This window comes from Apteryx mantelli, chromosome 14 (assembly GCF_036417845.1).
Source record: "Apteryx mantelli isolate bAptMan1 chromosome 14, bAptMan1.hap1, whole genome shotgun sequence".
NCBI classification, from domain to species: Eukaryota; Metazoa; Chordata; class Aves; order Apterygiformes; family Apterygidae; genus Apteryx; species Apteryx mantelli.
The window spans coordinates 10,207,727-10,223,869 of record NC_089991.1 but is presented as its reverse complement, the minus strand read 5'-3'; the positions used below and the strand labels follow the sequence as shown (position 1 = coordinate 10,223,869).

The 16,143-nt window shown below is 46.6% G+C and overlaps 1 protein-coding gene across 5 annotated transcripts in view; it reads right to left on the bottom strand.

Moving 5' to 3' along the window:
- Nucleotides 1–14,393: 14,393 nt before the first annotated feature.
- Nucleotides 14,394–16,143, bottom strand: part of RNF145 (ring finger protein 145) — a 45,845-nt gene continuing 44,095 nt past the window's right edge. For all 5 annotated transcript variants that reach the window (XM_067304596.1, XM_013943628.2, XM_013943627.2 and 2 more), the window contains one exon: nucleotides 14,394–16,041. In XM_067304596.1, coding sequence (XP_067160697.1) covers nucleotides 15,598–16,041 — 444 coding nt within the window. In that variant the 3' untranslated portion in view covers nucleotides 14,394–15,597. The remainder of the gene's footprint in view (nucleotides 16,042–16,143) is intronic.

The following is a 16,143-nucleotide window of genomic DNA, read 5'->3' as shown; positions in this document are numbered from 1 at the left end:
TGAGGCCACCTTTGAACAAGGAGGTCTAGGAAGGAGGTCTCACTTTGTAGGACTGAAATGAGAGCCCTGTGTGGCTGGAAATAGAGGTCCCAGAGCGCAGGAGTGTCCTGCATGAGGAAAGGCCCCTTCCCTGGTGCAGTTTCCAAGCGGGCCCAAGGCCCCTCTTGCCTCTGACCTGGAGTCTGTCCAGGGCAACTCCCTCCTTCTGCCGCCAGTCCCTGTTGCCTCTGCTCTGAGCAGTCAGGCACAGCAGGGACGTTCGGACCTCGCTTCCCTCTCCCCATACACCAAGCAAGGGAAGTAGTAATTGGAAATGGGAACTTCTGAGAGAAAAGCTCTTTCCTCCCTGAGCTTTACAGCTGGAGAGCCAAGAGGGACCACGCTCCTCCCCGCCTTTCTCAGGAGAAGGGAGACCTGAGCCGACAGGGCGAAGGGGAAAAGCCGGTATCTCATTTCAAGGTGGGACTGAAGAAAGCAGAGCACTTGGGATCTGAGCTTGTACCTGCACTTTCTGTGAACACAGAGGGGAAGGAGCAAGGGGGATCAGGAACCTTTCACTTGTATCCTCTGCAGCAAAGACCCTTTTCATGCATATTTTTCTCCAAGCTAACAGGCTCCTGTTTTGATCCAAAGACTTTGCTTCTGTAGGTTAAACCAACCTGGCAGGTGATGACACCGCTCAGCTGCTCAGGATGTTTTATTCCTCCTGCCTGGCTGGCTTTGGGGGAGGAGGGGAGAGAAAGGCCCAGGGAACTGAGGACTGGGATACAACGCTCCGCTTGCCGTGTTCGAGAGGAAGGAGCCCGGGTGGGACCAGGCAGAATCTGCCCCCAAGCGAGGGCCGGCAGGACCCAAGCTTTACCCTGGCTGCCGTGACATGGGGGACCCAGGTGGAAACATCCCGTCCAGGAGCTTTTTCCTCCTGCTGCCTCCCCCCGCCCCTCGGGGCTGAGCCTAGACGCCCGGTGCGGGGGGCTGGGCTCGGCGGGGCCCGGGGGCAGGCAGCGGCCGCTCCCCACACCCCGCCGCACCCCCGCGGCTGCTGCGGGCGGGCGCCCCGTCGCGCCACCTCCCGGCGCCGGCGCCGGCGCGGCCGCGCCGCGGGGCCACGGCGCCACCTGGCGGCCGCGGGCGGCGCCGCCTCCCCCCGCCGGGCACTGGGCCCCGCCGCGGCCGCGGCTCCGCCACGGAGCTGCCCCTCGCGTCCCCGCTCCACAGCTGCCGCCCCCCAAACCTCCCGCCCCACCCGGGCCCGAGACCCTCCTGGGGACCTACAGGGACAGAAGAGCCCCCACCTCCATCCCTAAGACTAAAGGAAAATCCGCTGCTTTAGTACGGCAGGGGAAACTGCACGACGCTATAGGCGAGGAGCTGCAGCTTCCCACTCCTCTCTCGCAAGCCTGCCCTGCATTTAAGGCTAGCTCGTATTTATCTGTTTATTCTGGCAGTGATTACCCCTGTACAGATTATGGTTATTATTTTAGCACACAAAATGTTGCTATGATTTTTACATACGCAATTCAGCAAAGCATGTAAACATATAATCAACTGCCGTTGACTTCAGGGAGATGTAAGCACATATCTCCCATTCAAGAGGCAAGGGAGAAACCCAGGAGCAAGCACTCCTTCCCTCTGAGAGGATGAGTTTAAGCATAGCACATGGAATGGATTTAAACATCTACTAAACTTGTCACACGCTTTGCTGAATCAAGCATGAACATTATCAGAAGTATTAAGTGACTCAGAAATCTGTATCTTCTCTTAAACGCTTGTGTAAACTCTGAGGACCTTACACTGGGGGTTTAGACTTTTAAGCTGCACAAACTCTTTTGAAGGGTTTACTCCAAAACCTTCAAATAGGAGAGTGATAAGAGACAGAAGTAACTTGCTGAGTTGCCAAGCACTAGGTTCATCATTTCCAGGATCCGGTTGTTCAGGATTTTTCTGCTCTTCTTGTGCCGCCCGTTTTGAAGCCCATTTTTTCTGGTGTCCGTGCTAACCTCAGAGAGGCTCCTGACTTCAGCAGAAGTAGAACTAACGTCAGCAGCTGGAGGCATACCTTTGACCAAGGAAATTTTGCCGAAAATGGTTACGATTAATTTTGAGATACTAAGAGATATTCACCTATTTATGTACTTTCCTGAGCTTTGGAAAACTCAGAGTTCAAGCCCCTGCTTTGCCTGATTCAGATCAGGGGATTTCCTTGTTGCCTTTGACCAGGATCTCTGTGGCTCAAGGCAGACCAAGGGCTTAAGCTTGGGCCTCCCACCTTCCTGCACTGGTTCCCGCAGGGAGGGCTGTTCACACAGTCTCTCAAAAAGGTCCGACCTGGGGGGGAAAAGTAATAAAAATTCTGGTAAAGAGATAGCCAAATAGTGCCCACTACATGGGTGGGGAAGCATCACTTTCTTTAGGATCTCCAAGTTCTCCTGTGTTAATTGGAAACTCTGTACCTATTTTGAAGCCTGCATTTCAGCAGAGCTAAAACGTGCTTAAATACTTCCCCCGAAAGAAAATCTTTTGAAAGGCATTGCTCGCTACCTAGCATTGCATGGGGAGCTAGGCATTGTAGCCCTTACTCAAGCGTAACTGCCCACGACTTGCATAGGAGCAAGGTCAGCCCGCCTGACCGGCAGCAGCTGTGCACGTGTGGTTGTGCTCCGTATGCATGCACAGTCATTACGGGTGATGCACAAACGCTGTTCATGCTTCCCGAGCAGGCTGTTATGGCAAGGCTCACATCCCACTGATCTCACTGCAGGGCTTGGGAAGCATTCAGAAGCCTCCCAAAATGCCTTACAAACGATGTATGGAGAAACTACTTCCTCCAGCCCTGAAACAGAGTCATTGTCGTGGTGTGATGAAGGAACTGTTAAACAGACACGGCAACAAAACCGGAGCTGGGTTCTGGCCAGGGTATTTCAAGCAACTTGTAAAAAGTTCACTGATTCTTTAATGACTCCACCTGGTTAGCACAGGACCTCTGCTTTACGTGCCTTGCAGAAGATATGCTGCAAGAGAAGCGACTTAGATGATATGAATCAAACTGGTTCTTCTAACATCGTGTTGGTCTGGAATAGCTGTTGACCTGATGGAGTGTTAATGGGAACATTTATTTGTTTCTTTATCACTACAAAGATGTCATATATACTTACCCCACTGCTGCCACTGTTCCCAAAGGGCTGTCAGCACAAGAGCCATTATAACATCACTGCTGGAGGTAATATATTTTTTTCACACATTATTTCTTCAAATGATTCTGTAAAGAAAAGAAAAAAAAAACTTCGATACAAAAATTGCTGGTAAAAGAACAGTGCAGCATGACATGAGCCAAAGAAGCTTTTCTAAATGCCTGTCATTCTACCCTTTTATTGCTTATGGAGAGCACCACACACGCAGCCTGGATTCGTCTTGGCACGGTGTACTGCACCTGGCATGAGGAGGGTGTGATCTGCCACTGAGATTCTTAGGCACTTTCCCTCTTCATGTAAATAAACAGATTAAGTTTGCCTGGCACTGCTGAACTGCGCAACTATCCCGTACAGAGGAGCTGCATTTGGGTGCTATATCCAGTCTTTTATATTTCTTTATATTTTTGGCTTATGCAAGAATATGAAGGCTTTAAGTGGAGTTACCACAACACTCTGTTTTATTATGAAATAAAAATGAGACAGAACCTACAGCTTTTACCTAGGGAAAAAAATTCCCATTGCGTTTCATTTGCGTTATGCAATGACTTGACAGTTTAAGGAAATTGCTAATGGGACCTTTTACTGCTAGGTCACTAGTTCAAATCTGGCTCTGTCAGTAATGACCAAGAGTATCTGATGAATGTTTGATGACGTGAGATAAAAATATGGGTCTCAATGCATTTATCAGTAGAAAAACCCCTTCAACAACTCGAGCCCCTTAATGCTAATCTCGATAGAAAAGCCTGCAATGGCAGAGCATGAACAAGCCCTCGGCAGCCCTATGGTAGATGAAGGTCAGGATGGGGGCATGCAGATGGAAAAGCTTACAGCACTGATGTCTGGGCAGAACCTGTCGGTGGATAAACAAATCCACTATTTAATGCACTGAAATACTTCAGTAACAGTAAAGTATGAGAGAGCCAAATCCGGTATTGTTCTCAAAGGGAAAATGATCTTGGTGTATGGGGGAAGATGGAAACATTAGGAAATCCAGGATCAGGGACTGGTTTATACTAGTGCCAAGACTCAGAAATTCTGAATTTTTCAAACTGAATCGTTCTGTTTCAGTTTCTCCATGTTATAATATAAAGCTGCAGAAGCTGAAATAAATATATAAAGGTGACCTGGTAGGGGGTTGGTAAGCATGCTTTCTTGCCTTTTGAGACAAACTACAATCAACGGGAGAAGAAGTTATTGCCTCATTCAGCATCTCACAAACCACCTCTTGCTCCAAAAGAGCGTAAAGCGTCACTGGCAGGATTTGGCAACCGCTGACAAGCGAAGGCCGAGGGCTGACGGCTGAGCAAGAAGCAGCCGTCTGCCGTTCCGAACGGAGGCTGCTTCCAAATTAACCCCAGGGCCAGGTGCACGCACTAGACTGTCTGCGAAGCACATGTGCAACATCCACTTAAGGAGTTTCCCAGACCTGCGCAGCCTCCCGAAGCCCGCGAGCGCCTCGCCGGCGAGGCCAGACCTCCCGCCCCAGGACGCCCCGGCAAGCGCGGGGGGCGCTGCCGAAAAGGGGCATTGGCAGCAGGCGGGAGCTCACGCTGCGCCTTCCCGAAAGCGGGCGACGGGGAAGGCTCAGGTCCCTCGTAAACTCACCAAGTGCTCACAGCGCATTTACCGGCCGTTTGGAGCAAAATGCAAGCGGCGTGAGAGCCATCTGGCGGGGGAGCGGGGAGGACTTTCTCACTTCGCCTCATTGTTCTCGGCGCTTTGGCCACGGGCGAAATCCAGCGGTGGGGAACAGCAGGCCAGATGTGGGAGGAGGGAACGCTCGAGGGGCCGTGCCGCATCGCTCGCCTTGGCACGGCACCTTCCACCTCCAAACATCCTTTCTAAGGAAATTACGTTTATGAGGACAATGTCGCCACTAAAACACACTGCGCTTCTGCAAAGTGCTTCCGTAGCAGAGATGGACCCATCGACGGGGCCAAGGGTTGGTGCACAGGGATGCACCAAATACGTGAGCACGAAAACCCGCCCGCGCTGTCCAGGTTAAGGGTGTGGGAAAGTCAGCGGAGCTGCAGGCAGCAAAGGGCTCCTCTGGCCCATTTACAGGGCAGGACCAGGACTTTTTCTGCCCGGTAGAGCCCAGCACCGATCCACTGAAATCAGCAGCATTTCCCTGGGCACCGCAAGTCCTGCAGGACTCCGCCTGCCTCTGCCCACCGTTTCGGGAGGTCAGCACACACAAGACGGGGAACGCCGGAGCGCCAGGTCCCAGAACCACCGCACGCACACAACGCCAGCAGGGTCTGCGACAACTCAAACACCATCAACGGTCACTATGTTCAAGGTGCACATAGGTGATCTGCCTCTTGCTCACATTTAGTTTTGATATCTGGAAATTAAAAGCTTTATTTAGCACGCTATCATTTATCAGAGAAAGCAAACATACTGCCTGGGAGGAGTGCGGAGTATTGACCACCATCCGACATCTTCTTGCAAAAGGAAATTGGGCAGCATCGGTGACGCCCGGGAATAACGCAAGGTGCTACCAGTAACCCCGCTCCCGCTCCGTGCGTGCTAGCGCTCACTTCTGCCGCTGCGCAGTCGTCCTTTGGCCACAAACTGGGCAAAGAGGGAGGCCGCTGCTTCGCTCTGTGCCACGAGAAGGATTCATACCCCAATATTTGAGGTAGTCGCTTTTTTGACCTCAGTACAGTGACAAAATCAGATAAAACATGGGTCAGTTATTTACATAAACTGCAGGCAGTTCAGAGTCGTGTCTTGGGAACCCCTCATTTTGGTCCTATTAACTAGAAAAACTAAAGCTTCCTGAAATCTGAGTTTTGCAGGTGAAAAATTAGAAATAGAGGAAAAGCCGAATTTTGTCATTTGCCAAGGAGTCTCAGACACTCCAGGAGCCACCAGTCATGCAAAGGGCACGCCAGCACGCGCGCAGAGCGGGTCGCACTGCGTACAACGCTCATACTGTACAACAGAGCGTATTTTGCTGTGTACTCCAAGGTGCGCTCACCCAAATCACATCCCAGCAGCATCCCAGACAGCCTCAGGATGAACCAAGCCCCAGAACTAAAAATGCTGTTATGAGCCTCCAGCTGTACTGCTTTGAACAGTCTCACAGCCTTTGGGGGTGCAAGTATAGAGAATTACCTTTTAATTCTAATATTTAGCCCCCGTTACATAATGTTTTACACAGAAATCTCTGCTCCTTTGCATCTTTTCCACTTGCTGGGATTTGATCCATATCGATCTGCACACACTTCTTCTAGGATCTTTTAAGGCTGCAGAAATGACAATTTCCACATTAGTTACAAAATAATTACCCATAATAATTTAATAATGAGCTTTCCCTTTAAATTATTAACATAGGTAGCCAAGAAAATTGTCAATTTTAACAAGTTTAAATTCAAATGATAAATGCCAAATCTGTGTTAAATGAGACCAGCAAATTAGCAATTAAAATATTTATGCAAGAAGGCAAAAGATATTGTATTCAAACAGTGGAAGACCAGTCTCCCATTGGGGTATTTGACAATGGCCCATGTTTGCATATCTCAGCTTTAAAACCCTGTGCAAAGGGAAGAGGAAAAAATAACTGAAGCCATAATTGAGGCTGGACAGTGTTGATTGGCACCTGGTGGGATTTCGCTAGAATCCAAGCAATTCTCAGAATACCCTTGGGTTATATGGAGAGGAAATCCTGACCCCAGTCATATTATTTCTATCATATAAATCTTTATCTGCGGGAAGCTCCAAAGAAAGAAATTGCTTCATAGCATCTAATTGCTTTGTCATTGAGAACAGAGTTGAATATGTTATCTGAATTTTAAGGGGAGGGGGGGAAATCTTTGATGCTGAAAAAAAAATATCAGCTTCAGAGCAGATCTCTGATCCCCTGCAAATGCAAATCCCGTTTTCCTGACGGACTTTGAGGCCAGGAGCTGTTACCGGAGCAGGGCTGTTGCACGGCACTGTCGCGGGGAGCAGGCTGGAGCGGAGCCTGACACGGTATTCAGCTGGGGAAACCAGACATGGATTTTTTTATTTTTCTTTCTTTCACTGGAACTCCTGGAGTTCGGAAACTGAAAAGCCAAAATGAAAACCAGAGCCCGTCCGCTGCAACAGCGCCAGCAGCGCCCCACTCCTGCGCGCCGCGTTGGGCTCCCGTCTGCGGAGCGGCAGTGCCCCGCCGTGGCCGCCGGCAAAAGCGTGCCGCTACTTGATCTTAAACCTTCGGTTTTCTGTCCTATCCTTTTTTAATCCCGCCCCCCTTTTTTTTTATTCCCCCTAACCTCCTTTTTCTCCCGCCTCTATCCCATTCAGCCAGGTCATATTTACGATTGAAAAGAACAGAAGTAAATCTTGTGAAAATAGTTTTTCAGGCATCGCAGGTCTTTTGGAAAGTCTGGAGTCGGGCTCGTTGCATGGGACCCTAAGGGGCAGTTCACAAAGTCTAAGTACGAGGCTTAATTTCATCCAGATGTTTACGCTGGGATGCCTGAATGTCTTTAGGGTTGGATCTTCAGTGGGAAGCACAGATTTTGTGCCAGTTTTCTGCCCAGGGAAAAGTTTTATCCCCCAGCCGAACAGAGAGTAACACCGCTATGAATACAGGAGCAGGAAACATTTGGAAAAGCCGTAACCCACCGAGGCTGCCGAGCAGCCAGCGCTGCCCACTTCCCCGCTGAAGAGCGGCACAAGCAGATACAGAGCCGGCCGGGTCTGAAACCCGAGGAATGATTTGGAGCCAGTCGGTGTGCTGACAGTCCATCTAACAAACCCCACAAGTGTAAGACCTGTTTTTCTCCTATAGAGAACAAGCCTGGGAAAACGACGACAACGGCCCAACAGCGGCACCACAGCACCCTAAAACTAGCGCCTTCCTCCCAGGGCCAGGCAATTTTCAGAGGTCGGTTTAAATTCCTCAGTCATACCAAGGGAGAAGGTGACCCTGCAGTTGCCTTCAATTATTCTGTCCAGCTCCAAAACTTTAGGAGAAATCAGGGCTGGAAGAGGCCTGGATGTCATCAGATCCACCTCTCCGTCCTAGGGCAACTCTAACCACATCTTCCGCACTCGATGCCGCCATGCACATCCAGGCTGCAGCTTTCCCTAGGGCAAGGGCAGGTCAAGGCTCTCGCGGGACTTCAGAGGCCACAGAGGGAAGGACAAGCCAGCATCAGCCGCCACCGGGGCCACCGCCGGCCAGATCTGGTGACTGCTCCCCTGTGTTCCTCGGAAGTGCCACGCTGAACCCAGCACCCATCTGCACTGGTGAACACAGCGTCCACAGCAGACCACGCACTAGGGACTATGTCAGAGCGGAGCAGAAGAGGGAGGCTCGTGCTAACAACCTTCCTCTAAAGCGCTTTGCTTCGTGCCCGGCTGCGTTTCTCGATAAAGCTGCTTTCACAGAGGCAGCGCCGGCCCAGGTCTGCGCCCATTCCCACCGGGAGGTCTGCACCCACGTCCGGGCACAGGCCACCGTGGCTGCTGCACCCGCTGCTCCGGGGGCAAGCAGTCACCTGGGCCCAGCTTCTAGGAAAATGCATCCAACCACCTTAGTTTACTGCCACTTGTTACAGCTGGACACAAACATTCACAGACCAGGATCCCCGCCGTGCTAAACGCACCGATCAAACTCGGAGCGACGAGCTGCCATGCTAGGCTGCATTTTCAGCAGCACTTATGATATTTAAGCACATCAAAGTATAAGGACGATTTCTGGTAACATTCAACAGTTTGGCTGGGGTTTCTCCCACTGGTTGTTTCTTACCACCTGGGCAAACGAAAATCATTACCAATATGTTCTCAGCAAGACAACCAGATCGACTATACCAAATATTCAAACACATACATGGTAAGTTTTTATATTGGAAATAAAATCTATCTTAATAGAGTACAATTTTTCATTTTTCTTTACTTATAAAAACACCCTTTCTAACACAGAGGGCCTTTGAGAAATTAATTTCCATCTGAAAACAAACAAGGGCTGAAAAAGTTTACAAAGGAACCCATCTTTCAAGGACGTTTCCTTTTAAATTGCACAATATGGCTCTTAGCAAGGAAAATAAATAAAACTTAATCCCTCTGCATTCCAGCTGGCATTTTTTCCCCAAGCTAGCAGTGAACGGTCAATTTAAAGAAAACTCGGACTATGGTCAATTAAGGAACTGTATATAATTTCATTTATAAATAAAGATACCTATTCAATTAATTATTTTTAGCCTATTAAGTCAGTTTTACACTTTAAATTCCTAAGACTGAAGTCATTCATCCACTTCCCAGGCATAGGCATTTCACATCTGTTGCTGCAAATTTCTGCAGATCTTCTAGTCTTTGGCTGTTGGTAGCTGAAGCTGTCTCCAGCTAACAGTGATTTATTTAAGGATGTGGATTATACGCCTCCAGGAAATGGCAACCTCTGGGAAAAATTGCGTCTAATTACTTGCAACATTTAGAAAAATTTTATTTTATTTTTTAATTTTGGTTCGGTTGCTTATGCATTCAAATAGTTTTTTCTTTTATAGCTTGTCTGTTTAACCAAGGTCATCTCTAGGTTTATGTACATACAGTCCTGCTCTCTTAGCATTGTTTATTATACTTATTCCAAGACACCTCACAAAATTTTTGCAGGATACTTATTTCTCTAAAAGACAATTAGTGTTTGTTTTCAAGAGAATAACCAACACCTTTGAGTCACAGAATACATTTGTTGAATGTTTTATCAGCTAACTATAAACTTTCTTTATGGCACCACATAGGATTTGCCTGGCTGGATCTCCAAACCTGCACTAGATGTTTGCAGGTGCAGCCGCTCAATGCTGCAGCCCTGAACTACAAAACAGAGGAGAAGAGTCACCAGGTCTCTAGCCTGGGCTCCAGGAGGATGCCAGTAAGTAAAATAGCAACAGTCAAAGAAATAGGCATTGTCAAAGAGAAAACTGTATCTTATCGAGGGGGAAAAAAGGGTGAACAGTGATCTCTAATGCGATTGAACATACATATCACAAAAATGGGGACAAGTTCATTTCTATACATGCTATTGCAACACTAAGAAAAATTGATTTAAAAATCTCATTAGCTATCACCTTTGAAAGTGCCAGCAAAGCCAGAGACTGCTAGAGACAGATGTTGGTCCATCTTTCCCACAAATGCTTTTATAGGGGGTTACAAGTAGGACTTGGAATACCTCTTTAAACAAGCCTTAGAGGTCAGACTTCAACAATACTCTAGACACTGCAGAGATCGAAAAGTAATGCTGGAAAGTTATTTAAAGGCCTCTTCATACAAATTCAATATATTGGAGGAAAAGAGCCAGCACCAGTCCACTGGTCATCTCCACAGCCCTCCTCAGAGCAGCATAAACTAGCAGCGGTCCACGGACCAACCCCTCCTGAAAACTTCCAATCCACTCTTTAAAAGCACCGTACTACAACGTACTACCTATTCCAAAACAAATGTAATTCCTGCTGTTTGCTCTCTTGGCCTGAACAACATCCAGCAACATCAGTCCCACCCTAATTTGGTTACTCTCATTCTGAACACACCTACCTTCCAAACACCATAAGATGCTCTAAACTGCCAGTTCCATTTCCCAAGCATTTTTGTTTTAGACTCTGATACCAATTTGCTTGTATTTTATATCTTATTTGGTTCAAAACTCAGATCGTCTCCAGAAAATGAAACCAAACTCCTTAACTTTCTCTGCTAATTAGGAAAAATATTACAAGTTTATTGTCAAATGACATTCAAATAGATCAGAGTCTGGGCTTAAACTGTTTCAGGAAAAAGGATTCAGTAAATTAGAAATAAAATTTAAAATGGTTCAGGAAAGAAGAGGTTTTCTTGCATTGGAAAAGCTTGTGCATTTCAAGAGCTTTCTGCCTTATCATTAAATGAACTGCTTCACTTGGAACAAGGAGGGAAAGAGTCTTCTGCTGCAAAATAATCAATAGCCAAAGGAGGTTGGTTGTTGCCAGTCTGCACAATTCAGACCAAGGCTTTCAAAGCAAATTCCTAGTCACACGTTTGCTCTTCTGAGTCTCCCTGTCTTCTGGTGGAGTCATCACACCTTGTGTAAATACATTTCCCTGAGCCCAGAGCAAAGGAATCCATAAATCAGCAGCTCTGGGATCCTCTTAAAGGTTCAAGCCACAACTGTAATCCAACAGGATTGATTGACACACACTATCCCACCATATGATCAATGCTTTCATTTCCAATAAAAAGCCAACTAGCCATAAAAGTCCCAACCAATTTCCATTCTATCGCCTAGCTGCAAGCATCTTTTGGACTCCAAATATTCATCAGTCAGGTCAAGTCACACCACCATCAGAGGGGGTCCACATGAAGACAATTTCAAGCCTCAAACTATAGATTTTCGCCCTAATCATATACACTCAAAAAACCATTTCTTGCATTTACTCATACACAGCTGCAGAGAAGAAAATCAGCTTAAAGCAAGCAGTGTCCAAGAGGGAGTTCTGCACCAAACAAAGCACAGAGGTCAGGAGAATTTGCCCAGCTGCTCTACGGAGCAGACAGAAGCTTCATTTCATTCCTGAATCCCCTGCTCTTTGAATCTCAGCTCCATAGCAGCATTCCCACTTTCTCCTGTTCCCTTTCAAGTTACATAGTTTATTTCTTCTGCAAGATCTGACTCAGCTTGAGTTTTGGCAGTTCTCACTTCATCCCTGCACTTCCTGACCTGAAAGATGCAGCTTGCTTGTCTTTACTAGTATTTATTTCCCATCCTCCCATTCCTTGCAAGCTTACTTCTAAGTTCCTTCTGGAGCTAGCTGTGCACTGTTTAGTCCGGAGTCTGTTTTTCAAGGAATGGTATTCTGACAGCATTTTGGAGTTGGAAAAACAAATAAACAAAACAAAGAATAGAAGCTTAATCCTCTCCTTAAAACTTTCTAGTTCAGCTAATTTTACTAACCAGTTAGCTCAGCCTAGCCCTTTGCTTCACGGACCCTGCAGTAATGTACACGTTCCATCTCAGCTTACTCTCTACAACCAACTCTTTGTAATGGTGTTGGTATCTAATGAAGGTAAGTTTGAACTGGTACTGTAGGTGCAGTGACTATCTGAAGAAAGGTCTTCTCTACAACATATCTGAATACTTTTTATTTCTTTGACCTGCAGCATCGTCAGGTTATATCTGGAAATTAAGCCTCATCTTTCACAAGTATTCTTCTTAGTTTTGTTTTTACTGCCCACAGCCTGTGGCTCAACCAAATCAGGCACAGTCCTTGCACCCCCGTATACTCCTCTACTTGTCAGTGCTTTCCTCTTTCTACCCATCTTTCATTCACTGGCATTTTCTCAAGTTATTTCTACAGCCTCTCTTAACCTCAAATCATGAGAATGTGAAAAAACCCTCACGTATCCACCCATTCCTCAGTTTTAAACTCCTCTGACCAGCTGTACAAGCCTCAATGCCAGAAGCTTGTTTCCCAGATACTCCACTGGAGTCCATCTGTCAAGAAGAGCTCTTTTCCTACGAACTCTCCAAGCTAGCAGCCTCCCCTCTTTTCTCTCCTCTCCCTCTTGCAAAGAACAAATCTTTCAGACATGTTTTTATTCTATTATATATCTCTTGCCAGGACTCAGGACTCTGCCTGCCTGAGCCTCCACATCTTTGAGCAGCTTCCTCAGCACAGAATATTGTTTTTGGTTCAGTGGGAGTCTTGCAGCATCATTTCTCCTAACCGACAGCAATTACCTTCCTAGTCCTTCAGGCTCCTTTCCAATGTCACATTCATGTTTCCGATCTGCATTCCTGGCAGACAGCGTGTGTTTTGAATCTATACTGGTAAAGGGCCTGTTGATTTTTAATGAGCAGTCTTCAGGCACACTTACCTCTTACTGATGTTGGGGTAAATCCATAGTCCTTTCCTCTAGTTTTTGCCTTACCAATTAGCTATGAATAATTTAGGGTAGAAATTAAAATGTTCATTTCCAAGAGATAGTCAGGTTCAGAAAAAGCTCCTCAGTGTAAGTAGCGAAGGCAAACCCTGATTTTTTTTAAACACAGCTTCCTATATTTATGAAAGCAATGAAATGACATACTGTCTGGTACAGCAATGAACTGGAGCTGATGGCTCCTGCGATTCCTTTTTGCCCTACTGCTCTCGTGTGAATACTGTAGATGATTGCAAGTACCCCACCACACACATTTACCCCGAGATATTTGTATAGCAGCTGCAATCTCTCCAGCCTTCATTTCACAAGACTTACCAAGTCTGGCTCTGTCCACCTCCTCTTCCCCAACACTTGGGGTTTTACTTGCTCCCTCCTACAGCTTTCCTACATGGGCCTGCAGAACAATGGTGGAAGTGAGGTGACCATACACAAAGGAAAAACTCTTCCCATTACTGACCTGAAGAACTTGCAATGTCATCTTTCAGCACCCAGGGGATGGTGAGTAGGGTTTAAGAGAGTATCCTTTAAGGACATATTCTGTGAATTGACGACAAGCATTTGTTTCATAGTCCTAAACAGCACCCTGCAACAATCTTGCACAGGGCCTGCCCAGAAACTCCATTTCTTGCCTCCACAGGCTTTTAAAACACTGTGGATAGAAGGAAAAAAGTCTGAAAGGTAAGTTAAAAGCTTGGACACATACAAAACATGCTTTCCTTTTGAGAGAAATTCAACTTCAGGGAAAAAGCAGGTGTGGAGGAGCAGGACCCAGACCACAGCTTTACAGGAATTTCAGAAAAGAAGAGTTCAAAGAAAGTTTTTCTTACAATATTTCTTTGCCAGCGCTCCCAGCTTTTACTAAAGATTTGCAGCAGATCAGTGAAGCACACAGTGAACCTAAATTTCCTGATCAAGATGCAGGAAAACAAAACAGAGGTAGAGAATCACAGGCTGCTACAATTGATATTCTCATCCTGCCAGGTGAGAAGGAAAGAGGCCTAGGTTTTGCTTGGGGCTCAGCAGCACCAGGCAGCATGCACGGCCTCTGGGAGCAAACACACCTTGGTGTTCCGCCATTGGTCTTTGCAGTCCAAGAGCTGGTGGCGAGAATTGGCCTTAAGGACTATGCTCATCCCTGGCCAGAGGGTACCACCACAACGCAGCATTGAAACGGAAACAAGGGAGAGATGGCATCAGTTTACTGATCTCTGAGGGGAAAAGACAGCTACTATTGCAGAAGGGCCTCTCAATGCATACTTAATTCAGGTAACTTCAGTACAAGAATCACATAACCAGATGTAAAAATCTTCAAATGTAATTTATTAAGACATTCAGCTATGTCTGTCTGTCTACATCCAAATTTACTACTAAAAAATAAAATAGTATCACATTTCACATTAGGAATACCGACTTTGAAAAACACTTGAGTCAAGCCTATTGTATAAATAAGTGACTAATTTCTCTTCATATCAAAATTCACATAAAAAAATTGCCTGCCCCCCTACTCCCACCTATTTCCCCACCCCAGTCCCTAGTTCTACTCGAAGCCATGATGAATGTAAAAATTTAAGTATGGACATGTCCTTGTCAAAGAAAAAAAGGTGCTAACCTATTAACAGCTTTAAAAGTGGCATTTGCGGAGTCTGATCATACACAATAATGTACTCATTCCCAAAGTGCAAATATCGCCAGAGTTTAATACTGTTTTAATTCAGCTGCAAGAATTAAACGTTACACAGGACAGTACTGCAAGGCCTCTATCTGTGCCCTAAAACTCATCCCACTTTCCTCCTGCACATGGTAGCAGAAGCCAAAGTGTTCATCAGAGCTTTAGTTTACTTCACACAGCCCAGACTGTGCCCAATATATTAACAAAAGTTTCATATACATCAAAATATTGACGACTCTGTCATAAAAGTCGAGAGTCACTATAGATTACATGAATTCAAATGCAATTGCCCCACCAAGAACACCCAAAGCATACACATGACGTATTAAGAGTGCTTCCATCTTCCAGCACAATCACTGCTCTTACATCTTTGATTTTCACTTCCATGCCATAAAAAGTTTTATCAGTAACCATAGCTGCACCTCAGTCAAAGACTAGCAGGCTACTGCATTTAAGACCTCTCTGGTACCCTGGGACATGGCTGTATTTGATACCCTCTTCCTGCCCCAAACAAAAGCTAGTGTTCTCTCCATCTGTCTACAACCTCTCACAGACCTCCTGTTCTTCTTATCCCTCACCTACGTCTTGAAAACACTCTCAGTTTATTCCAGACATCCTTCCTATGCCCACAGTTCAGAGAGCTTCTGGAGTCATTTATACTGTATCTCACTGGAGTTACCACTATCAAGCAGCCCACAAAAATCAGCATGGGATATTACATTTTGACCAGCATTAATAGCTATAAACTTCCTTCACAGCTGTGGAAGGAGAGGATTTCTTCTGAGTCAAACTTGGATCTCTGAAATGTTTGTTCCTGTGTCATCCTTTATCACTTCAGAGCTGGACACAAACCCTCGGGTCTTGAGCGGGGCACCCCTCTGGGGTTGCAATCAGTTCCGCAGCAAAAGCTGCTCCCTGGCTGGCTTCACACGGGCTTGCGTAGCAGTCCATGCTTGGAGACCCCTCAGCCTCAGCAGAGGCCTCCTGGCTGTCCTGTCCATCAGCAACTTGTCTGTTACTCTTGCTAGGGCTGTCTTTTATATTTGGCCCATTGTCACGTTCAACACCAGGGGGCTCGGCTGCATCTCCAGGACTGGTATTTTGCTCTGCACCAGGATTTGGCTGCTGAACTGGTTCTGACGCCAGTCCTGGTACCTGTGAAGGGTTCTTAAGTTGGCAGTGGCACAGAGGGCAGGTTTCTTGCACGTACAGCCATTTCTTAAGACAACCTGCATGGAAAAAATGGCTACATGGTGTGATTACAGCAGATTTCATGTCCTGAAAGACACAAAAAAAAGATCGTGTTATTTGCCATCTCGTTCCTCTCATCTCAGACTACCCCATCCATACATGCCCTGCCTCATCTGATGGGACTAATAG